Below are 23,989 nucleotides of genomic sequence, written 5' to 3' on the forward strand. Positions count from 1 at the left end.
AAAATCCTATTAAATCGAAAGCAACATAACTAATTCCGTTCCTAATTTTAAAAATAATTCCAGGGCAAAACTTGTACACCATGCTCAAATGGTGAACTTAGCAACTTGTACACTTTTCAAATGGTGCACTTCGCAAATGGTGCACTTTTTAAGATTAGTTGAGATTTGGAAAAACTGTGTAAAAATGAAAGAAGTTTTGGTTTTGGATGTTTAATTTTTATAATTATGTCAACACAATAATAATAATTATAGGTCGGGCGTAGGGATGTGACGACCCCATCGCCCACGGTTGGAATATCTATTGTCTACGTGACAATAGATATTCCACCCGTGCAATCAGTCAACCCGCAGGACACCTTGTGGCGGGGTGTCGGGGAGTAGCGACCCCGCGGGAACCGAGTGCTCCCGGGGGAGGCCCCTGTCTTCATCTCCGGCTTGCCTTCACAGGACCCCCACCTCTGGCTTGCCTTAACCGGCCGGCCAGAGTGGAGTCGCGAGAGCTTTTAGCTCGAAGGGTGGATGCGAATCGTAAGTGGCGAGTGGGCACGTGATGCTGGACCCTCAGGGAGCGCGTGATCGTAGTTTAAAGTCCAGGGACGCCTCTCCACCCTTAGCTGCTCACAATATGTTGCCCTCTTGTCGCACTATTGCAGCGACTTATTTCGGGGGCCCATACAGTGAGAGGGCGAGTCACCACCTGCCAACATACAACATATCTTTTAGTAGTAAGGCAGGTGCCATAGTTTCCAATAGTCCCCAAATACCGGCCCATTTAACATCCCACTCCATAGCCCAGTTTATTTTGTTTTTCCATATTTCGAAATAGTCCTACATCGGCCGCGGACTGCCTAGGATAGTGCCTGTATCTCTATAGTGCAGTCATGGGCAGGCTGCGGCTGGTGTCCCACAACACAGTAAAGTTCTCTAAAGGGCCTCTGCGTGTTGGATCCGTGTCCCCACGTACCTAAGCCTTCCAAAGTAACTTAAGTAAATAAATGAAATCAAACAATATGATTAAATAAGTGTGACAACGCGGCGTCTATTTTTTTATTTTTTATTATTACATATTTGTTTAAAAAATTGCTTTCGTTTCAAGTGATGTGCTATTTGATATTATATATTGGTTACGAACAAAATACCTTGATATTTTTAATATATAATGTAGAAATGTAACCATCAAAACATCCTCCGGATGTTCCATTTAAAAAACAATTGGAAGCCTCATTATTGTAAAAGTCACCGTAATTACCTTAGTAGGTACACAGTACAATCAATTATTAGTACATATGTACTACATAATGTTATCATTATTTTCATTTCTAACACGTTTTTAGCTTATGTTTGTAGGTAGGTACCCGAAAACTTTAGACTCGATTTTGATCCTTTTTAAATGGTTGGATTTAATTCAAACTTTGTACACTAATCAATGATCGGTGTCAATATAAGTAATAATTTCAGGAATTTATTTTATCATCGCGTGTTATTTTATTTTAATTTTTTTTTCAACTATATAAGTATATCTAATTATTATAGGATTTATAGGTAAGTAACTAACTAGCTGCATTTCCAAAATAATATCGTCTATTGGTTTTCTGCTTAATAACATAGGTTATATAGAAAAATAGTACTACTTCTTCTAATCAAGTCTAGAACAAGTAGAAGCGCGTAACTAGGTACAAATTACGACTACAAATTTTAACATATCTTTGAAGTTGTCTTGTTACTTTAAAAATACCTTGGAAAAAACACATTTCCGGCGCTGTCTGTCATATTTATGTTTTCTATAGGTACCTATTGTAACAATCTACACTGTATTTAACAAGAAGTCTTAAAATAAAATTTTCTTAATTACGTATATAAGTTAAACTTATATTAAATTATACATGTCAAAACGGATGTTCTTATAGGGATTTACCGTTAGGTATCAACTATCATTAGGTACATTACACTTACAGGTTATAGACCGGGAGATACTGACACAAAATTTCGAGTCATTTGTAACAGGATGGCGGTTCTACAGGGTTCTTAGTACGCAATGACAAAAAGAAAAATGATGGTGTGAACGCTGGTACCGGCGGCTTAGTCGCGTGGGCGTTAGTCGAACTCGTCGGAAAATAGCGAAAGTCAAACGATTTGTAACAGTATGGCACTTATTTTTCCTGTAAGTTTGAGGATCAACGAATATAAATACAAAATTTCAAAGATCTAGGTGTTGGAAATCTTCACTTATATAAATTAATAATAAATTTATTTTTCAAGTATGACAGCACTTTTTCCCCCTACTAGAAGTATGGCAAATATAATAATGGTCACATTTTATCAAATACTCTCCAAAAAGCCAAATGCAATACTGGTAAAAAAGATAGGCGAAATAAAAATTTTTTGCAGATTTTCGGCGGTATGGCGACCATTTGGAATCGTCCGAAAAGTATGGCATGGCGATTTTCGTAAATGGCTGCACGACGATGGTTACCTGTGCAAAAGTTAGCTTGGTACAAATGGTTGAATAATTGTTTTTTTTAAATCAACACATTCGCGTCGGTATGGCGGGCTGTAAGTCATACCGGAAAAGTATGGCATGACACTACCGCCTACTTCTTTTTTATGGGCTATCGGTAAATTCTAAAATTTTTGTGTTACAAATCGTTTGACTTTCGCTATTTTTCCGACGAGTTCGACTAACGCCCACGCGACTAACCCACTGGTACCAGCGTTCACACCATCATTTTTCTTTTTGTCATTGCGTACTAAGACCCCTGTAGAACCGCCATCCTGTTACAAATGACTCGAAATTTTGTGTCAGTATCTCCCGGTCTATTAGGATTTCACGTCTAATAAAAATGTACTGAACCACTTAATATTATTGTCTAAATCAATTTCATAAAAAAGGTAGGTACCTAAGTAAATTTTATTACAATACGTATATTTAAACTGCACCCTGTATGAACAGGTGATAATTAATTACTATGCACTTTAATAAAAGCAAACGAATTTTCAGCATTATCATTATTTTAGTTTAATATCTACGTTGCTTCTACTTCGCAATGATGTTGATTTTGCAGATTGCAGCAGTTATTATAAGTGAGTATTTTACAAATATTCCATTTAGAATACCTTTCTTTTTTATTACAACTTATTTTAAAATCAGGTATAGGTACAAGTACCTACTATTAAAATTTGTGTTATTTTGATATGATTCTTTAAATTAACATTAAAAAAATATCAAAAATTAAAATAATACTTAAATCTTTAACTTTACGTATAGGAATATGGATCTTTAATATTATCACATAATACCTACCTATTGTCTTGAAATTCAGATAATGAGTAGGTCTGTAGGTATTGTAGTAGCTATCAACATTGGTATTTAAAATTAACATAATAGAAAGGTGGGGGATTTTATCGTTTCTTATTCTAATAATAATTCTAATATTACATGCTTGCTGAATTTACATTCCTATCTCAATAAAACTACACGTTACAAATTTGAGCAAGGCTATATGATGACTTTATTATTCCATGATAAATAGGTAGTTTATCTTCAGTTATTCGAACCTACATTTTCGAAAACTAAGACAAGAAAATACAAGCGGTAGTTTACTAGTCATTGACTATTAGGTACCTACATAATTTACGTTGCTATAATAAACATTATTTGCAGGTTTAATTCGAATCGAAGCTGCTTTTTTGCGGGTTTATAACAGGTAAATTTAACGATTTTATATTTTATGAACAAAACTATTTAATGAAATATGGATACTTTTATTAACTACAGTCTACACTGTATAATATTACTATTTATTTTTAAATATGAAATCGCGCAAAAGATAAAACTTTATCAATACTTTTGAAATTATTCAAGGATTCATTTAACATACAGGCTTTCTGGGTAACTCCTTCACTGTTTGTGCGATTAATTAATTATGGAACGCACTGCCGGAACCAATCAAGAAGGCGCAATCTTTGAATATTTTTAAAAATATGGTTCGTGATCATTATTTTTCTCAGTTACCCTAGTATATATTATATTATGTGTAATATATTATATATTTATATATTTTATTAGTATATATATACCTATTATATTATTTTTATCTCTTCTCATATAACTATGCATGTTATATCTATTTGTGTGTATGTATTTTATTTAATCTCTTAATTTTGTGGCTTGTATATTATGCTGTTTTTATTTTATTTCATTTTTTATAACTCTTCTTCTTTTTATTTTTGTTCATATATTTATTTATGCTCTGCCCTACTCCTATCCTTTACCTAATTTCTCTCTGTACAACCGGTTGTCTGGAAGAAATCGCTATTTAGCGATAAGGCCGCCGTTTGATACAATGTATCCTAGACTAAGTCTCAATTTGTAATTTTTAAGAGCAATAAAGTAATAAATAAATAAATAAAATAAACAACTAACTAACTATCTACATACCTACTTATTTCAATATCTCTATATCAAATAATTTTATGATGATTATACTCAGTATACTTATGATATATTTACGTTTTAGTGCCGATGATTACGATGTTACCCCTATAGAAGAACCATTGAATATAGGAAATTCCTCCTATTTCGATAGGAGTCTCAGAACTATTTTTTACACATTTGGCTTCACGGCAAAAGTAGAAGGTGTTTATACGAAAGCCATACGAGCTGCTTATACCAACAATGTGGTTGCAAATTTTATTCTTGTTGATTGGGAAGAGGAAGCGAAGCAGGGTTTGCTCGGATATGCTCTGGGTTACGCAACGAACGGGATTCCTAACGCTATGAAGGTAAGTTGTTATTGTGTACTCGTGAATTACTAAAATAATACTATTTTTTTACTTCACTATTTTTTAATCGAGCAATCATACTAATTAGTCTAGTGTTTAAAATAGTATCTAGATAGAAAAAATGGTTCAAAGACAACTGATACGCTTATTTATGTACCTAGATATTGATGCCTGTAGGGAATGAACAAATATAATATGTCTAGAAGGACTATGAGTGGTAAAAAGAGTAGTGCTTGCATTGCATAGGTTATATTAAGTACTAGGTTTCCGCCCGCGGCTTCGCCCGCGCAGTCAAAGGAAAACCCGCATAGTTCCCGTTCCCGTGGGATTTCCGGGATTGCGTCATTTTCCCGGGATAAAAAGTAGCCTATCCTTTCTCGGATATCAAAATATCTCCATACCAAATTTCATGAAAATTGGTTCAGTAGTTTAGGCGTGATTGAGTAGCAGACAGACAGACAGAGTTACTTTCGCATTTATTAGCATGGATTATACATATAATACCATGAACAAGCACATCAAAATATAAATGTTCGAGGTGATAAAATAAATATTTGAATACCTACAGGTCGGCGCACAGCTTGGAGATGCTATCCTTCAGTTAGAGGAGGAATCGCTGATAGAATTGAACAATGTGCATTTAGTGGCGCATTCGCTGGGAGCCCATCTGATGTCTTACGCAGCTGATAGACTGAACGAGACAGGAAAGATTGTCGGCAGGTAAGGTCCCTGTCCGATTATGTTTACTTTTGAATTGTTTAGGTTCATAAACATCTCCTTGACTCCTTACGTATTTTACATTAAAATTTTGAAGTTTAATCTTGAGTTCATGTATAAGGCATACCTAAAATTATTTTATTTGCTATGCCTTGTTGAACTCAATACCTAAGTAGATAGTTCTATGTTTATACAAGTACCTAATCGTGGTATACCTACCTTATACGAATATAAAATAATATTACCTAAGCATACAAAATATATTTCCCAAGGAAACATATCACTTGTAGGATGAAAAGTGGCATATCGATCCAAATTCAATTCATATTAACTATTCACAGAATCACAGGCCTGGACCCCGCCGGTCCGTTATACTCGACCCCACCTTACTACTCCGGCTTACGGCCCTCCAGCGCTACCTTCGTCGTCGGGCTTCACACGGACCCTGGTACTTACGGCACTTCAAAAGATGTGGGACACGTCGACATTTGGCCTAACTGTGGAATGAGACATCAGCCTGGCTGTGCCAATACGATAAACCTGCCTTTTGGCCGAGCTGGTACGTTTGTGAGATGATGGCTAACTGTAACGGAAACTGTGGCTTAGAACTGTTCACGGAAACAAAGAAGTCAATTAAAATCCAATTTTGGGTCTAAGTCTACTTTGAACGTTATAAATATGTCCAGTACCTACTCATTTTATACAGGATGTCACACTATCGGTATACTAAGCGCGAAGGGACTTACAGTCTTGCATACACTGATCACGTAAAAACACTACAACAAAATTACGCCAAAAATTTTTTGCTAAATTTTTCCTTAAAATTCATATTTTCTTCTCTAGCTTTGCGCAGCCGGCATATAATGCTTCGCTTATGTGAGCATTTTGTCTATGAAAACATAATTTTAATCGCTCACGTGCGAGTAGCAAAGTTTGGCCGGTTGCTTGTTAGGGATGTACACAAAGAGTTTTAACAATTCATCTAGGTACTTATTTGAAAAAAAAATAAAAGAAAATTTTATACTTAAGTATTTTTTACGTAAGTAGGTACCTACTTAGTGCATGCAAAACTATAACCTCTATTGAGCTTAGAATACCGACCGTGGGACACCCTGTATATTGTATAAGCTTGACAAATTTATATTTATAGAACTTAAATTAAAAATAATTATTATAATTTACATTTACACTAAAATATGTAACTTGCATATACATATTATAAAAATTTGTATCTCATGTGCTATAATAATCGAAACCCACTATTTGTATAACAGTTCCGTTAATTCTGCGTATAGATTTGAGTATAATATTATATAACGTATCAAACTGGATATGCATCAATACAAATGATTGCCATTTATTATAATTTACTATCTACTTCATTTTACAGATTTCTGCAGTCACAACCGTGCCCCTTCAATCTATTCCGAAGCCCTGGCAAATACTACCGCTTTCCCGGCTATCCAGGCTGAAAGCTGTTCCGACTGGAGAAATAACTATGACGGACAAGGCGATATTATCTTCATAGGAGAAAATATTGACCCTGGGTATATTAAAAATAAGATTTTCGTTTAATCACTCCATTTTTGCTCATTTAATTACGACCTTCGAATTACGATTACGATCATTTAAGTCCACGACTTTAATTAATATTATCATAACTATTAATTTTCACATTAAACTGAACTTTAGGATGAACTTTTATTATCCTCCAGTTTTTTTTTTAATTTTTTCTTTATTTTCAGAACTCGAGGCAAATTTTATTTAAAAACAAATGACGAAGAACCACTTGGACAGGGTGATGCCGGATTACAGCCATGAATGAATGTGAATTTTATACCCACTATTATTGATAAAAATTAAAGCAATCACATTATTTTGAAACTGAAATAGTAGTTCTACTATCGTCAAAATTGGTGTCGGATTTTGTATGCATTTATTTATTATTATAGAATAAAATAATCTTGTCGTTCTAAAAGTTGTCTTTTATTCAATCAACAATCGTTTCCCTTTTATAAGGAAAAAAAGTGAAACACGAGGAAAAAAGCGTGTTATTAATGACGAAAATGGGTTAAAAAAAATCGAAAACATGTTTAAAAAATTTATTTCATTTTATAATTGTTACAATAATTCTCAAAGTATATTCTACTCTTGTCAGCTCTTTTGGCCGGACATAAGAAGAGATAGAAGAGCCGCCTTTTCCTTTTCTTTCTTTCTCACTACATCCAAGGCTCTATTCTTCCACGTACTCTTTCTTAGCTTTATGGGTCGGCTGCCGACGTAACGTCCTAAAAGTAAAACGTAGAAAAATGAAATTGGTTGTCTGTAAAGTCGGTTTACTGACGATAGTTGAACGTGACAACGTCTTAAGCCATGTAAGGCTCTCGCTTGCACTTTAAGCCTTACATGGAACGCCTCAGAGCGAGGTAACGCCGCATGAGTCATGTTTTTTCATGCGTGCAGCCGGCTCTATCGAATTATAAGACGTTGTCACGTCAAAAATATAGACAGAGTAATAAATAAAACATTAATATATCAATTCATTTTTACATATTGATAAAAATTGGCATGCATGCATGAGTCTTGAATTAATGCTGATTTTTAGCTTATTAAAACAATTTATATTGCAATACAAGAACATTTTGTTGGCAATCGTGCGATAAGAGACATACAAATAAATACTGTCTTAATTTCAATGGAATATTAATTAATACTGAACACATTTCTAATTTAAAAAAAAATTATCTTTCATCTCGTCTTAGAGCGAGCGCGCACGAGCAACTTTGTCTCCGCAACTATTTTGTCTTTCCCATCAATTTGTATGGGGAGTTGCGTCGCTACGTGCGCGCACTTTCATACTTATAGCCCATGGGTGGAGAGACAAAATAGTTGCGGAGACAAAATAGTTGCGGAGACAAAGTTGCTCGTGCGCGCTCGCTCTTAACGTCTGTGATGAATGAACTATTTGCTACTATATTACTTAAGTGCAAGTCAATCAATAAAAAAAAATGTGTGCGTGTACTAGTTAGTGTACACACGTAAGAAGTGAAACTTCTTTATGACCTTATTTTTCAAAAAATAATTTACTATTTGCAACTTTAAAGAAAAACGTCGAATCAAAGATGGCGCCGTAACGGAAAAATGTCACGCGTAACGAAAAAATGTTACACTAAATTTTTTTCCAACCCCGATAAAGAAGTTTCACTTCAATAACACATACCATCCATTTCCTTCATGGCTTTTATGAAATCTCCAGGATCTTTGAAGCTGACAAAGCCAAATCCTTTGCTTTTGTTTGTCCGTTTGTCTCTAACAACCTTCGCACGTTGGAACGAAGTGTATTTGCCGAATGTTCGTGCCTACAAATAAAATAGGTTATTAAGTTTTAAGGTTCCTGATTTCTACCATTTTCATTGGAAAAATATTAAAAGAATGAAAAAAAATAGTTTTTTGCATACAATATATATTTTATTCTTTGAAACAAGTTGGTTAATTTTTTTTTATATGTTTCAAAAGTAATGCAAGTTACACAGCCATACTCTACATCGAAGCAATATATTTTCATATTATCCAATAGGACATTACATATTATGTGTCACCATTAATATTTTAAAATTTAATGGGTAACATTTTTAGGAAACAAATAATTTTCCTATTGCATTCTAATCTGAACCTTATTTATAAGCACATAGAGTAACAAATAGATCTCACAAACTCAAAATAAATGTTTGAGTTTGAACATTTTTAGGAAACAAATAATTTTCCTGCTGCATTCTAATCTGAACCTTATTTACAAGCTCATAGATTAACAAACAGATCTCACAAGTAATTCATCAGTGACGTCATTGCCGAGATCTCCACAGAACATCCTGAAGTCATCGTCGGGCCAGTCAAGCAGAGTTACATCCTCCCATACTTGACCACCCGCTGTTCGAACCACCTGAAACATATTATATAATATACAGCCTTACGTATAAACATCTCTTAATTTTAAAAGCCCTTCTTAGCGTTTTTTTGACGTGACAACGTCTTATAATTCGATAGCGCCGGCTGCACGCACGAAAAAACATGACTCATGCGGCGTTACCTCGCTCTGAGGCGTTCCATGTAAAGATTTTTGTCTGTTTGTCACAATTTAACTGAAATCCTACTCCATCCATTTTAAAAATCATTTCACAATATACTGAATTACAGGGAAATTATTTTAAATGAAAATGAAAATAAAGATTGTTACCTTGCGATGTTTCTTCTCTTTCTTAGTCTTGGGCAGTACTGTCTCTGTAACTGCGATGGGCAATGGTTGTGGTGGTGGAGTCGGTTCCGGAGGCTTCTCCTCTATTTTAGGCGGAGTTTGGGGACGCTCGCGTTTCTGGAATATACAAAATAATTTATTTATAATTTATTTTGCAATAGTAAAATGAGTATGAAAAAAAAGACGGGTTGCACTCCGGGAGTGCCGGCAGAAGTGAAAACTTGATTATTAACGTTGAGCATGTTTGATATTTTGGAATGGTATCCGTCTTACGCTTTTTCGATCAGGTAACGTCCTGACGCGAGTTTAAGATGTATACCCATAGGGGCCGTTCAAGTATTACGTAAGCATCAAGGGGGGGTGGGGGGGTCTCTGTTTTGCTTATTTTGGATGACATGGGGGGTGGGGGGGTCTAGATGATGATTACGTCATCGTTAATTATTTAAGTTTTTTCGGGGATTCCCGCAAATAATACATTTAATGCGTAGGCACTCGCTTTGAGAACTGGTTAGGGGAATTACCGCGCATTAGGGAAATTACCGTGCGCTATTCACTTGTCAAATCCAAGTTACATATACCAAAAACTGTTCGAAAGTTTTAAAAAATCTCATACTGGGACGAAAGTGCAAAATGTACAAAAGTTAGTTAACGAAGTTTGGCGAAATTATAAATTACAAGCAAAGTCAGATAAGGAACTAGATATTATTGTATCTAAGAGAATTGAAGAAGAATTGCAAGCGGCGACTAAAAATAAATCCAATCTGCTTCATTTTTTTTCCAAGGTTTCTATGGGGAATTAGCAGACTCACAACACTGAGCAGCAATCCAATGTCAACGATAACTTAGAATCGTGGATTCAGGTTTTATGGACTGAAGACTGTTAATGTGTTCCGAAAATATTCTTTATGTTAGTTATGTTCTTTATTTCTGATTATATTTTTTGTCATTTACTCTTATGTGTATCAGTTAAACCTAATATTTTCACAATATAAAAAAACATTTATTACTAAAAATGTTTACGTAAGCATAGGGGGAGGGGGTAAGTGCTTTGCTTACTTTTGATGACAAGGGGGGCGGGGGGGTAAAAAATGGTAAGAAATCTGCTTACGTAATACTTGAACGGCCCCATAACAAAAAAAGTGCTCAACGCCGCTTAAGAAGTTTTCACTTCAAAAAATTCTGGTGTAAACTTCATAAAATAGCTAATTGATATTACTGTTCAAAAAATAGTGTAAATAGAAAGATATAGATATGGGTAATAGAAGAATCAGAAAATTGATTTGTAGAATTTTAATCTTATGATTACACACTTTTAAACTAAAGCAATGAAAATTGTATAGTAATTTACACTTTCAAATCCATAAATAGCAACAAAAATCTCACATAATTTGAAGGAAATTCTTTAAAAACGTATTTTCTTATAAAAGTACATATTTTATAAAAAAAATAGCTGCTCCCCGCGGTTTCAACCCCGTGGCTCCGTTCCTGTTGGTCGTTGCGTGATGATATAATATAGCCTACCTCCTCCTCGATACCTTCCTCGATAAATGAGCTTTCTAACACCGAAAGAATTTTTTAAATCGGACCAGTAGTTCCCGAGATTAGCGCGTTCAAACAAACAAACAAACTCTTCAGCTTTCTAATATTAGTATAGATGTAATTGAGAATCTAAAAAGTTACCCGTTTCTTTCCTTCCTTTTCTTTTTTATCTTCATTCTCCTTAGGTGGTTTATACAACTTGGGTGCCGCGGACAGCACCACAGGTTGTGGCTTCGGGGGCGCTGGGGGTGGTGGTATCAGCTGCGGTCCAGGTAAGCCTGGGCGGAGGAACGGCATCGGCCCAGGGTACGAGTCTCCTGGTGGTCGGAGCCTTTGCACCTGGAATGGTGTTTTGAGATATAATAAACTAGCTGCTCCGCGCGGTTTCACGACCGTGGCTCCACTCCTGTTGCCCGTAGCGTGATGAAATATAGCCTATAACCTTCCTCGATAAATGGGCAATCTAACACCGAAAGAATTTTTCAAATCGGATCAGTAGTTCCCGAGATTAGTGCGTTCAAACAAACAAACAAACTCTTCAGCTTTATAATATTAGTATAGATAAATAAATAAATAAATTCTTTATTTAAGAGTAACAAAGACCCATTTTAAACACAATACATACACAAAAATCAATAATAATTAATCTTAATCTTAATCTTACAATCATAAAATATAAAATTGACATGTCAAATGTTATGTTGCTAGTCGTTGACTCGTCTCTGTTGCTTTAACACAGGAACAAATGGTTATCACTACATAGTATAAAACAAAGCTTTCTGTGTCCCTATGTATGCTTAAATCTTTAAACTACGCAACGGATTTAGATGCGGTCTTTTTTAACAGATAGAGTGATTCAAGAGGAAGGTTTTAGTATACATTTTATAAGGTTTTAGACAAGGCGGGCGAAGCCGCCGGCGGTAAGCTAGTATTCATTATATGCAAGTATGCCTCTAGTCGCAAATACCAAATATGTGTTTCTTAGTTTGATTATGCTCTGGTAAAGACAAAAAGCTTTTTGATTTGAATAACTCCACCTTAGTGTTCAATTTATAGATACAACCAAAATACAAGAACCTTCTGTTGCAGGAAAAATGGTTGTTTAATATCAACATAAATTTTTTCATTCTCTGCAAAAATTACTGCTCCTGGCATGTAAGAAAATATTTATTAAACTCATTTACTGTGCAATACATTGTGATTTTACCAAATTGCAGAATCAAAAATTAAAATGTAAGGTCGCTTGGTCGGAGATTTTATAATCCTTAATGTAATCCTTATGCTAAACCGATTTTAGGGTTCATTAATACATATAGATCAGATGTGAGATGCTGTTAAAAAAAATATAGGCTTTCAGAGGTGAAGGTAAGTAAAGCCATATAAAACCAATCAATCAATATTTTTGTAAAAGCAAAATCTATCTCAAAGAAAAACCCACTAAAAGAAGGAAGGCACAAATATAACAGTAATAAGCCAAACAGCAATTCATTATAAATTTTTAATTTTTGATAGTATAAATATTAAATAATTATTATATTTGTTCAATTACTGTGACTTATTGATTTCAATAAGTATTTAAAATTAAAAAATAAATAAAAATAAAAATATATTTTGGACATAAAATTATACAGTACAATATATAAATGATCTACTGACTACCAAACTAGTTGAAAACGGTGTGTTTCTGAGATAATATAGCTACAGTCCCCTATCGTACCTATCACACCAAACATAAGAAAAATAAATTACTAGGTTTAGAGACATTTATTTTCAAAGAATTTTACAATTCACTTATTCTAAAGTTTCACAGTATTTTATAAAGTTGTACACCTTGACAAAAAAAATTAAAAAATTTGCGGGTGAGTGGAGATTATTTTGTGCAATAATATCGTCTTATGACAGTATGGCTGTGTTCGTGAGGAATGTTTACACGGATATAAAGCAACATATTACTGTGTATTTAAGAAACATCTTAACTTACTGAAGCAGGCACCATCATAGAGGGTGGCGGAGGAGGCGGAGGCACATTGGGGAACATCATCCTCGCTCCCATCACATTAGGATCAAACTGGGCCAGTAGTTGTGGGGGGGGCGGCGGGGGTGGTAACGACCGCTCCAGCTGCTGCTGCACATTGCCAAACGTAGCCGCACCAATCACCGCCCGAATGGGACCCGATCCGGAGATTTCGGCTTCGAATCTGTGCAAGACCTCAACCTTTCAATCTCAATTCCTAGTCGATAAATGTATGTAAAAGGTATTTTCACTTTTCTTACCTGGACATTTCATCCTGCATCTGCTGAAATTTGCTGGAGTCGTCCATTGCGATATATCGAGTTTTAACTAGAAACAATCCAAAAACTTTACGTAGTTAAAAGATAATTATCGATGCTGTTCTTTCGGTAATTAAACACTTGACATACGTACAGATAGAGCCATGCTGCACAGCTTAATTGTATATTACCTATATCAATGAGTATGAAATAGGTAAAAATATGATGGTATGAAGCTCTACGGAGATTTTTGCAGAACTCTTTTACAAGTGATCACAAAGGATCGATAAAATCTATATAACGCGATGGTAACGTAATTCTTGTCTAACTATCTTTATTCATTACGATCGATAACTAATTCTACTATTTTCAAAGCTATAACAAAAAAGCACATCACATTAATCCATAAAGTCATAAACGTGTGATAATAATTGATAGGTAATGAATATTGAATAATGCTAAACGTCTTTTTGACAAAGATGAAAGTGAGGATGAAAGAATAAACCACAGATAAACAATACAGTGTTGCCAACAGTCAACAATAAACTACAGAACAATCATAAATAATGTAGAAGAATTACAGATGTGTGTGGAATACTACAGATCAAAAAAAAATGAATTTACTCCCCGAGTTACTACGGAATTTACCGAAAATGTATTCAATATGTCTTAGATTGGAAAGTTAAATTATGTTACACATGATAAATAAATATTTAGGAAGGAGTGTTTGGGAAGCACCCTGTGGATTGTGGAAGAACCCTTTTGAATTAATATTTCTTAATCTTCATTCTAATAATGTGTTCTGTGGAGGCAAGCCATAATAATTGTATCATATAGTCACATTATTTATCATTTTTCATACTAATTATGACATTATAGCACTTCTATTTGTTTTTACTATTCTGTGTTATAAAGGCATTTGTAAGACCTCATTCACACGAGAGTTAAAAAAGCGTTGCGTTAAAACCCGGCGTTGGCGCTTTTTAAACGTTCTCTCTGTGGTTGTTCATACTAACGCTTTAAAATCACTCATGTCTCGACTCTGGCTTCAGTAGGACGTGGAAATGGTTTCTGCTAAATTAATGGCACTAGCGATTTGTGTTATTAAAAGACGAAAAAGAAAACAAAAGGCATTCTGGGTACATCCTCTGAATGAACAGAGATACTTAAAAGGGCAGTTTGTGACACTGTACGAAGAGTTAAGGCAATACCCCGGATTTTTTTTAATTATTTTCAAATGTCTATAACGATTTTGAATACAGGAACGGACGAGACTCCACATCTATAATTAATAGTTCGGGATCAACAATCCACGACATCGTATCGATTTTCTGATGATTATAAGCACAACAAACACGTGCTACCGCTAAGCGAGCGTGTGGCATACTGAACGCAGCGCCGGCGCTTTTTTAGCGCTCGTCTGAATAATAGTAAGAAGTTTCCTATGGTCTATTTTATTTAACGCCCAACGCCGAGCGTTGAAAATACAACACTGCGCGATAAAAAAGCGTCGCGCTTTAACCCATTGAGCCCCGAACGGCCCGATCGGTCCACGACACAATAGATTTTCTATTGTGTCTGTGATTCCGGGGCCTGAGTTATTAAAAGCGCTGACGTGTGAACATATTATACTTGGGAATGCATTTGTTCTATTTGGACGCTTTTTTAACGGACGTTAAAAAAGATCTCGTGTGAATTAGGTCTTAATATATAGTTATCTGTGCATAAATTACACACTCTGTGATCATAGCGACATTTTCGTTAGGAAAAAAAGTGACAAAAGTCAAAATGTGTTCATGAATGTATTTTGGTGAAGCGAAATTCATATTATTTTGACTAAATTTCAAATGTTGATTAAATAAATAAGATTTAAGTAAAATAATCACAATGTCTGAAGAAGATAATAAAACTCTTTGGTGTGGTAATCTATCAGAACAAGTTAACGAAGAAATACTTTACGAACTCTTTTTACAGGTATAGAATTTACTGATCCAGTGACTAGAAAACATCTGTATCCTTATAAATCAAGTATTTATAACTTTTTCAGGCGGGACCACTAGAAAAAGTCAGAATTGCAAGGGACAGAGATGGTCGACAGAAGAATTTTGCATTCATAACGTTTAATCACGAAGTGTCTGTGCCATACGCGATAAGCTTGTTCCGTGGTACTGCACTGTTTAATAGAACTCTGCTCCTCCAAAGCAGAGGTAGGATGCCACTATTGCCGCCGCCAATACGATGTTACGGAATTGAAATGCCACTGGAAATACAAGGCCCTGTTGTACAACAATTCTCTGAAATGACAGAAAAGCTTATGGATGATAGTCAGAAGCCTAATCGACAACCGCTACAGCGGCATGACTCCAATGACAAGCTAGTTATGGCTAGTCTTCAAGGTAATTGGATGAACAGACACCATCCATACAGACCGAAAGAAAAGCATGGGCGTGATGACTATAGGAATAGAGAAAGGGACAATCGTAACAAACACCAAAGTAGCTGGAGAGATAGAAGAAATCAGAAGAACTATAGATGAGATTAAGTTTTAAATAAGAACTCTAGTTAGTGTTAATTTTAAAAGTAAATGGAAGATAAACTGTAGAGTTCTCGAAAACATTTCATCATTGTGCATAAAATGGACACTGTTGTGACATATGTGAATATGTACCCATATTGAGAATTCTAATATTTAAATAAATGACTTATCAACATAATAATGCTGGTAAATTAAATTTATAGTACACTCAAATACTTTTTACATGCATTTTTTTATTAATAGGAATAGGATAATATATTTTATAACACATTTCATTGTAACAAATTAACAAGCTTACTTGTTTGCTTGAATGCGCTAATCGCAGGAACCACTGACCCGAATTAAAAAAAAACACTGATAGATGTACATTTATCGAGGAAGGAATTTACATTTTTAAAGTGAAACTTTTATTACATCGTCTCAAACTTTTTGGTCTGTGTAGCGCATGTCGCGTGTATCGCGGCAGCCTACCGTCACGCGACATGCGCTACACAAAGCAGTGTTCGGAACCGTTCGAACAGTTTCACTTTTACCGTGGTTTCATAAAACCACACAACATTTTTTTTGTACATTTATCATCACAAGACCAATAGAAGTAGGTCAATGTGAGTAAAGTCACAGCTAGTACTTTACAAAGAAGTTAAGAAGGCAGAATTAAAGGAAAGACTGTTATCCTGCTGTAATAATGTAGATAAAAACAATAAATTTTGTTTTTAAATAATAATACTGGTTTATTTGAAGTTTTATTATATATTATTTAGGCCTTAGGGTGCACTCACACACATCAGTCACCGTCACGGCACGTCACCGGACAGGATTAAAAAAAAATATGTATCAATAGTTCTAGTATGACTCTGTTCCCACACGACAGTCGCCGGCACGAAATCTATCAGTGACGTCACCGGTCAGGCACGTCAAATAATCTTTCCATACATGTATCATACTTTTATCCCCACTCACCCGGTGCCGTCACGTCTCAGTTCAGTCAGCGTCGTGCTACCGTCAATTGCTACATGTTCTCTAGCGTGACACACGTCTAATCACTGACTAACCTGATGTATGTGTTCAATGATTCAGTCAAACCGGCGACGTGACTGACGGACAACATGACGGTGACTGGTGTTTGTGGATACGTACACAAACCGTCACCGATCAGTCATCGGTGACTTGACGGTGACTGATGTGTGTGAGTGCACCCTTAGTGTTAATACACAAAATTTAAAAACACTTGAATTTTGAAACTGGGACAGAAGAAGGAAATAAAAAGACATTTATTTATATTTAAACACTCACTATTATTTTTAGGATGCAAGTTTAGAAAAGGATTTACTTTCAAAACTTTTATCCTGAGTTTACTGGTATTACCAAAGTGGCTTGCTTAGCTAATAATTAAACTTAGGATAGTTGCCAGGGATAAGTACAACAAAAATCTAATAAGTTCTTATAAATTATTCTAGTTCATTTATTATATTCCTGATTCTGATGTTTACATAAACAACATAGATTCAGACAATGTCGTTCTTCTCGACTGGGAAATAGAACCTAGTATGGGTGATCTGAAATTGATTCTTGGTTATGCTCTGTCAGTTGCTCCCAATGCTAACAAGTGGGTAATCCATCCTCCTTGTGATTCTACTTAACCCTAGATTACTACCCTTCGTCGATTCGACGACGCGTCACCAAAAAAATCGCTATAACTTTTACGCGCGCGACCGTATGGTTTTCTAACTTCAGCTAATCTCAGCCGACCCATTGCTCTTGCGATGGACGGTAGTGCTTTGTGTGTGGAAGGTCCACACGCGCTGTTCCAGCAACCATGGCTCGTCACATCGACGAAGGTTAGTATTAACGTAACTTTTCGTACTATTTAGTTAAGTTAAAATTACGTTATTTTATCTTTTATAATGGTGCCTATTATTTTATTTTTTAGATACGATTCATGTGTTATTATTAGAAGTCGAAAGCGATGAGGAAAATTCATCTGCGAGAGAGCCTGAAGACCATTTTGAGGCTGATGAGGCATGAAATGGAGTGGGTGATGATGAAGTTTGTATTGTAAATAAAGAGAAATTTCCAGATCAAGATTATGAGGCATGTAGTAATACATCTGCCCACGTGACATTGAAGACGAAAAACGTAGCACTTCAGCTGACCCAAGTGATTTGATTATAAGACCATCACGTACCTACCATTCTTCTTGGGAAAGATAAACACATATGGTCACCACAATAGTCAAGGTCACAAAGCAGAAGGCCTTCAAGGAACATAGAAACATAACACGAGGGCCTGTACGGTTTTTTCAAGATATTTTACATCCTCTTCCATGTTTTTCAGGTATAATTACTGATAACATTACTGATACTCTGCGGGACTCAATCACATAAATTTTAAACATGCCAGAAAGAAGTAATATGAATGTTATAAATGAGACTGAGCAAAGTAATGATGCTTATGTCCCTCCACAGCAAAATAAAAGAAACATAAATATGCTATATGTCCCACCGTAAAGCAAAGGTAGACTAAAAATAGGTGCACTAAGTGCAAAAAATCGTTGTGTGCGGAACACAAACTTGATGTGTGTCACAAATGTTTTAGATCCTAAGCTATTATCAAAATTATATTTTTTATTATTTTTTCAGATATTATTTTTACAATTAAAAGTTTATTTCGAGCAATTTAGTGGTATATATAATGTGTACGAATTTTTCAAAAATTTTAAGAACATTCATAAAGCATGTAAACTATGATCTCATTTTGATGACTGTTTGAATAAAAAATATGGTAATATAAGTATTTTAAAATTTTTGTATGTAGATTAATACATTGTCCTTAAAATAAAAACAAAACTACAAATATATTGTTTTAATTAAACCCCTTAATCCCCTCCAATAAAAAGCGTAGTCGAAGCGACGAAGGTTAGTATTAAACGGTGAAAAATAAGGTTAGTGTTCTAGGGTTAATAGGGTAATTGCGCCTGTTCGCGTCCACTTAGTGCAGTTGGAAAGTTTGAAGGAGAAAATAAAAATGTTCCAGAACAAATTTCAACGCAAAATTTATGTAACGTGTTCATTACATAGTCTTTTTTAAGATTTACTTTCAATTGTGTTGGAAAAATCATGTGGTTTTTATTTATCTAGATAAATAGCAGAATTAGGCGTTTTACCCAGTTCGCGTCCAAAAATTCCAGTTTGCGTCCACCCGTGGATCAGTTCGCGTCCACCAGCTTAGAAAAGGAATTAAGAGTGTATTGGGTGATATTTTATCAGATTAATGTAAATAAAAATTAGATTTTAATAAATTATTTATTTACGAACATAGTTATTTAATAAAAACTGGCCAAATGCGAGTGGGACTTGCACACCGAGGGTTCCGTATTAACCTGTTTTTTTTTAATATGTTTTAACTGTAAATGATTCTTTTTTTCAATGTTTCCCTTATTTGTGCTATAAGACGTTGCTTCGTACCAAACTTCAAGTGTCTGTGTTCCCCTACAGTACCCTGTAGGTTTTGAATCCCTTGCGAATGTCGAAATTTGCGAAAATTTGCAGCATAAACGGCTGTATCTTTTGATTGCTTTGGCTTATAACTTTGATTTTTTCACTTCTTCAAGGGACCGTAGACTTGAGTATTCAATATAAATTTCAGCTTTATACCTCCACGCGTTACTGAGAAAAAGGGTCTTGACAGAAAGACAGACCGGCAGACGGACATACAGACGAACGGATATCAAAGTGATCCTACAAGGATTCCGGTTTTTCCTTTTGAGGTTCGGAACCCTAAAATCAACATTATTATTAATATAATTCACTGTAAGGAAACTGGAAAAACTTATTTATATTTATCTTCTCATCATTAATAGAACTAAAAATTAACAAAAAACAAAGTTACGTTATGTAAATAAATAATAATCAGTTCTATTAAGATTACCTACCTACCCTATTTTTAGTTTCTAATGAATTAAATTTCTTTTTTGTTTATATTATTTTCTTAACCACAGACTTATTGATTCTCATTCTCAAAGATACTAGTCTCATTCTTAGAAAACCCATTTTAAAATGAAAAAAATTGCATAAAAATTTGCTAATTTGAATGAAAATTTAAATTATCAACTTGTAGTCTTAGTCAAAAATTTACAATCTATTTTAAATTACATATTTTAACAAACAATTCATTGCTACTTAATGAAAAACAATGTGGACGCAATATGTTCTATTGTTATGCACTATAGGTATAGTTTGCGCCCACCGTGGACGCAAAATGGAAGTTGTACAAATTCGGTGTAGTAATTCGCGTCCACCTTATTTTAGCTATTAATTGTAAAAGAAATAAGCTGATTTATAATCCATACTATACCATGTTTTGTTAGCAAAGTAAAGAAACAGTTACATATTCAAAAATTCACATTTAACATTAAGATACTTACCGTCAAACGCGACGCTGCGCACTATTTTTTTTTGCAAAATCCCGCGCGTTTTAGCTCTCTCGTTTAATAACCAAAATTAAATATTTTTTTTTAAATGGGATAGGCGGTGCGCAGGCATATTTTGAATATGTGTGCGTGTCTCTTATACATTGAGGTATTATCGGAAATTTTTCTTATTACAATTTTACTTAAAGTATACTTATTTTCGTGAATTTTCTAAAAGATATCCGCAAAATGGACGCGAATAGGCATGTGGACGCGAACAGGCGCAATGACCCTATTAGGTATAAACATGAAAGTTTGTAGGGATGTTTGTTACTCTTTCACGCGAAAAATACTGAACGGATTTTGATGATATACTTTGCAATGATGTATACATATGAAGTATGAAAACCTGTATACCTTGTATGTATGAAAATAATACATAAACAGTATATATGTATAGCTTAGGTATTTGTATAAATGATAAATACATCTGCTTTCTCTCGCGGTTGAAAACGCACGGCACAGCAGCAGTAAGAAATATATTTTCAAAAGGCTAGATTTTTGAAAGATACCTTGATGATAACGACTCCATTAACAATAACAGTCGAAAGTATTTGCTGATTAACAAATAAGTCCTTGGTGTTTACATGTTTGTGCAGATCGGTAAACAAAATGTGATGCAATTATCCAGCTAGTGGACGCTGGTCTGCATTTGAGCACCTTGAATTTAGCAGGACATTCCCTTGGCGCCATCTTGTGGGTTTCGCGGGTAAACAAGTGTACAGGAAACAGGAGGTATAAAAATGCTAATTTTATTCAATTTCATTACTTTTTCGTGATATTTTGCTGATAAAATTTAAGAAAGAATTAACAAGTACTTAGGTACTTAGCCAATAGAAAACCCTTTAAACAAAAAAACATTAACTAAACAAGTTCATTTAAACCTGATAATAATTTTCTTGCTAATTATAACGTAATTCAGCAACGTACAAGTGTTACTCGTGTTTTATTTAACTTGCGGCTGTGAGTGTGAGCTATATCTCCGTATTATATGTGATTTTTTATGCGGTTGACTATAGGCAAGCGTTTAAGTAGTTAAATAACGTTTTGATAGACTTAAAAATAAATAATAATGTTAGCGTCAATAACATGCAAGAAAATCGATAAATGGTAAAGGCGATCCTGCCTTTATCGTTACGCCTACGCGGCTTAGAACTTAGAAGTTGGAAGCCACCAACGCTGCATATTATAAGGGGCGGGCTGCACCAGGTACATATTATAGGCCTTCTTCACAATGGGCAGCATTGGCCCAACAATTGATCGTCGATAATTGCCGCCATTGCCGCGATTACGAATATAAACATCTACAATGACGGCTGATCATAAACATATTTTAGGCCCTCTACACCCGTCCGATTAGGGCCCTTCCGGCCTCCTCCACTCAAGCGACAGCCCAAGCCGAGGTACGAGATCCCCGTCAAGAGGGGACGCCCTTGCGCATGTCGCTACCAGGGTAAACCTTCAGTTCACGCGTCCGCGTTAAAATGTAGAAGCCCTTCTGGCTAATATTGAGAAACACCACACACACAAAAAAGGCCCTCTATGCCCTCTACAGTGTGTAGTCTGCGCAATCGTGATTGCCTCTTCTACTCGCCCAACGTTGCCCATTATGAAGGGGGCCCATTATCGCTATCAACATTTGTTCTATATGACAATTAATGGTAACTAGGTAATTAATGTTTATAAACAAATCAGAAACGCATTAAAGAAAACCCGCACGCTCCTGTTACATAGTTTTATTCACAAAAACCACTAGTTATTAGATTAACTGTGACAACAATATGATTCAAACCCGTATAACAATCGACATTCCAAATTTTTAATAGATAATTCGTTCGTTACAATGTCGCTTCATATACCTAATTTATTGAAGTTTTTAGGGTTCCGTAACTGAATCCGCAAGAACTAAGTAGTTCTTTTTTTGTCGGCAATGTAGAATACAAATAATTAACGTTTTATAACTACACATTTGGCTTTAAATCATAAATAATAAAAGTAATCTAGTTAAATATCGATACTTTAAAATACAGGGAATACCCACCTTCAAATTGGGAAACCCGAAAATTATTTATTATTACACAAACCGAAGAAAAATTGTTTAAACATAATATTGGCGCCAAGTAAATAACTATTCATAAACAACTGTTGTTATGTAAATGGCCAGTTACACTTATTAAAACAATAATTCGTTTGAGCCTTCAGTTAGCCGTGTTAAGGGCACCACGGTCATGGAATACATTAAAACTATTGTTTGTCAACACTTGTGATGTACTTAGAGGCCTTATTTTGAAAGAAATTTATCGAGGATGTCCTTATACCAATATCACCGCAGAAAATTCTGTTGAAGGGCTTTGTTTTATATGAGACATTTAAAAATTTCCACTAAAAATTTTCGGCAATTGAAACATAAATTAGAGAATAATATCTAAACAAATACTTGATTTATATTTATTTTTTAAGTTAGCGCAGACTAACACATATTTCACGTAGGCAAAGCAATATATAGAGTAGGTACCTAACTGTAGACTTTTATGTTTATAAATTTATAATTTATTAAGGTTGCTATATGAATAAAAATTGAAAAAAGCCAAAAAACCTATTATTAACGATATTATTATCATTTATTCCAAACATTTGATCGATTTATAAAATTAAAAGTTGCATCCTAGGTACTGATAAAGTTGTTCAAAAAGCACGCTTCACGTACTTTCAAGAGAATAACAAATACTTACTAAAGTACCTCAATAAAGCAGGCAATAGTACTTAAAGATGTTGCTTATTTAATTTCGAGATAACTAACTACGAGATAAAGGTGAAAATCTAATCATCCGTTAAGAAAAACCACCGTTTGTACACATTATTTCCTATGAGCTGTACTTTATGTGTCTCTATTTCTTTTGTGTGTGCAATAAATAATTAAATAAATAAATAAAAACATGGGAAAGATTCATATATTAAACGGTCAACCTTTACCTTCTACGCTTAATCAGAGCGAAGAATTTCTTTCTTATAGGTTTAAAACACGGGTAAAGCAAGGGCGGAAATAGTAGGCCAAGGGTCAATATCCACCGTGAAGAATTCCTAGTTAATCGTTTTTCTTTTGATAAGTAGATTCTTGAAGTATCATTTTTATTCTGACTCAGGGATATACTTAATATAAATTACTATCATAGTTTAGATTTAAATACCTTATAATTACGGGAACCTAGGGCCCATGCTTTCACTCAATCTGTACCCACTACGGAAGTATCACATATTTGTACAATTTCCATTATTTAGATAATATTATCTTTTAAGTAAGTAAGTAGGTATCTATATTGAATTTATTTGCAATGTATATTGTACCTATGCAACAAAAAAAAACGATCTAATAAATACACATATTATTTCTACAGACTACAGTAGTGCATTAAGTTTAAATTGC

The 23,989-nt window shown here is 34.6% G+C and overlaps 3 protein-coding genes across 4 annotated transcripts; 2 read left to right on the forward strand and 1 right to left on the reverse strand.

Moving 5' to 3' along the window:
* Nucleotides 1-2,863: 2,863 nt before the first annotated feature.
* Nucleotides 2,864-7,391, forward strand: LOC149908782 (pancreatic triacylglycerol lipase-like). The gene is made up of 7 exons (XM_090101565.1): nucleotides 2,864-3,081; nucleotides 3,662-3,704; nucleotides 4,518-4,782; nucleotides 5,351-5,502; nucleotides 5,841-6,058; nucleotides 6,890-7,046; nucleotides 7,245-7,391. Exons 1-7 carry the CDS (start codon nucleotides 3,045-3,047, stop codon nucleotides 7,318-7,320), a joined length of 948 nt encoding a protein of 315 aa, XP_089957691.1. The 5' UTR covers nucleotides 2,864-3,044; the 3' UTR covers nucleotides 7,321-7,391.
* A 196-nt stretch (nucleotides 7,392-7,587) lies between these two features.
* LOC149908783 (uncharacterized) lies at nucleotides 7,588-14,011 on the reverse strand. Of its 2 annotated transcripts, XM_090120355.1 has the most exons (8): nucleotides 13,716-14,011; nucleotides 13,565-13,631; nucleotides 13,272-13,488; nucleotides 11,432-11,629; nucleotides 9,734-9,868; nucleotides 9,323-9,439; nucleotides 8,720-8,858; nucleotides 7,588-7,787 (listed from the first exon to the last, which is right to left on the reverse strand). In XM_090120355.1, the coding sequence occupies exons 2-8, from the start codon at nucleotides 13,609-13,611 to the stop codon at nucleotides 7,654-7,656; spliced, it is 987 nt and encodes a 328-aa protein (XP_089976481.1). In that variant the 5' UTR covers nucleotides 13,612-13,631; nucleotides 13,716-14,011; the 3' UTR covers nucleotides 7,588-7,653. The 2 variants fall into 2 exon arrangements, with proteins under 2 accessions (XP_089976481.1, XP_089976479.1); XM_090120353.1 differs by having other exon boundaries at nucleotides 13,565-14,011.
* A 1,305-nt stretch (nucleotides 14,012-15,316) lies between these two features.
* On the forward strand, nucleotides 15,317-16,297 carry LOC149908784 (uncharacterized). Its single transcript, XM_090120356.1, has 2 exons — nucleotides 15,317-15,535; nucleotides 15,609-16,297. Exons 1-2 carry the CDS (start codon nucleotides 15,449-15,451, stop codon nucleotides 16,095-16,097), a joined length of 576 nt encoding a protein of 191 aa, XP_089976482.1. The 5' UTR covers nucleotides 15,317-15,448; the 3' UTR covers nucleotides 16,098-16,297.
* The last annotated feature ends 7,692 nt before the right edge of the window (nucleotides 16,298-23,989 follow it).

Source organism: Colias eurytheme, chromosome 4, assembly GCF_061535395.1.
Source record: "Colias eurytheme isolate Ceu_HAF_F1 chromosome 4, ilColEury1 Martin Lab GWU primary, whole genome shotgun sequence".
Taxonomy (NCBI): domain Eukaryota; kingdom Metazoa; phylum Arthropoda; class Insecta; order Lepidoptera; family Pieridae; genus Colias; species Colias eurytheme.

Coding starts and splice junctions, on each gene's coding strand:
- LOC149908782 (XM_090101565.1), top strand. CDS start 3,045: ATGATGTTGATTTTGCAGATTGCAGCAGTTATTATAA. Junction 3,705..4,517: donor TTTTTGCGGGTTTATAACAG/GTAAATTTAACG, acceptor TTTACGTTTTAG/TGCCGATGATTACGATGTTA. Junction 5,503..5,840: donor ACAGGAAAGATTGTCGGCAG/GTAAGGTCCCTG, acceptor AACTATTCACAG/AATCACAGGCCTGGACCCCG.
- LOC149908783 (XM_090120355.1), bottom strand. CDS start 13,611: ATGGACGACTCCAGCAAATTTCAGCAGATGCAGGATGAAATGTCCAG. Junction 13,489..13,564: donor ATGCAGGATGAAATGTCCAG/GTAAGAAAAGTG, acceptor GGTCTTGCACAG/ATTCGAAGCCGAAATCTCCG. Junction 7,788..8,719: donor AGCCATGAAGGAAATGGATG/GTATGTGTTATT, acceptor TTTTACTTTTAG/GACGTTACGTCGGCAGCCGA.
- LOC149908784 (XM_090120356.1), top strand. CDS start 15,449: ATGTCTGAAGAAGATAATAAAACTCTTTGGTGTGGTAATCTATCAGAA. Junction 15,536..15,608: donor TTTACGAACTCTTTTTACAG/GTATAGAATTTA, acceptor TAACTTTTTCAG/GCGGGACCACTAGAAAAAGT.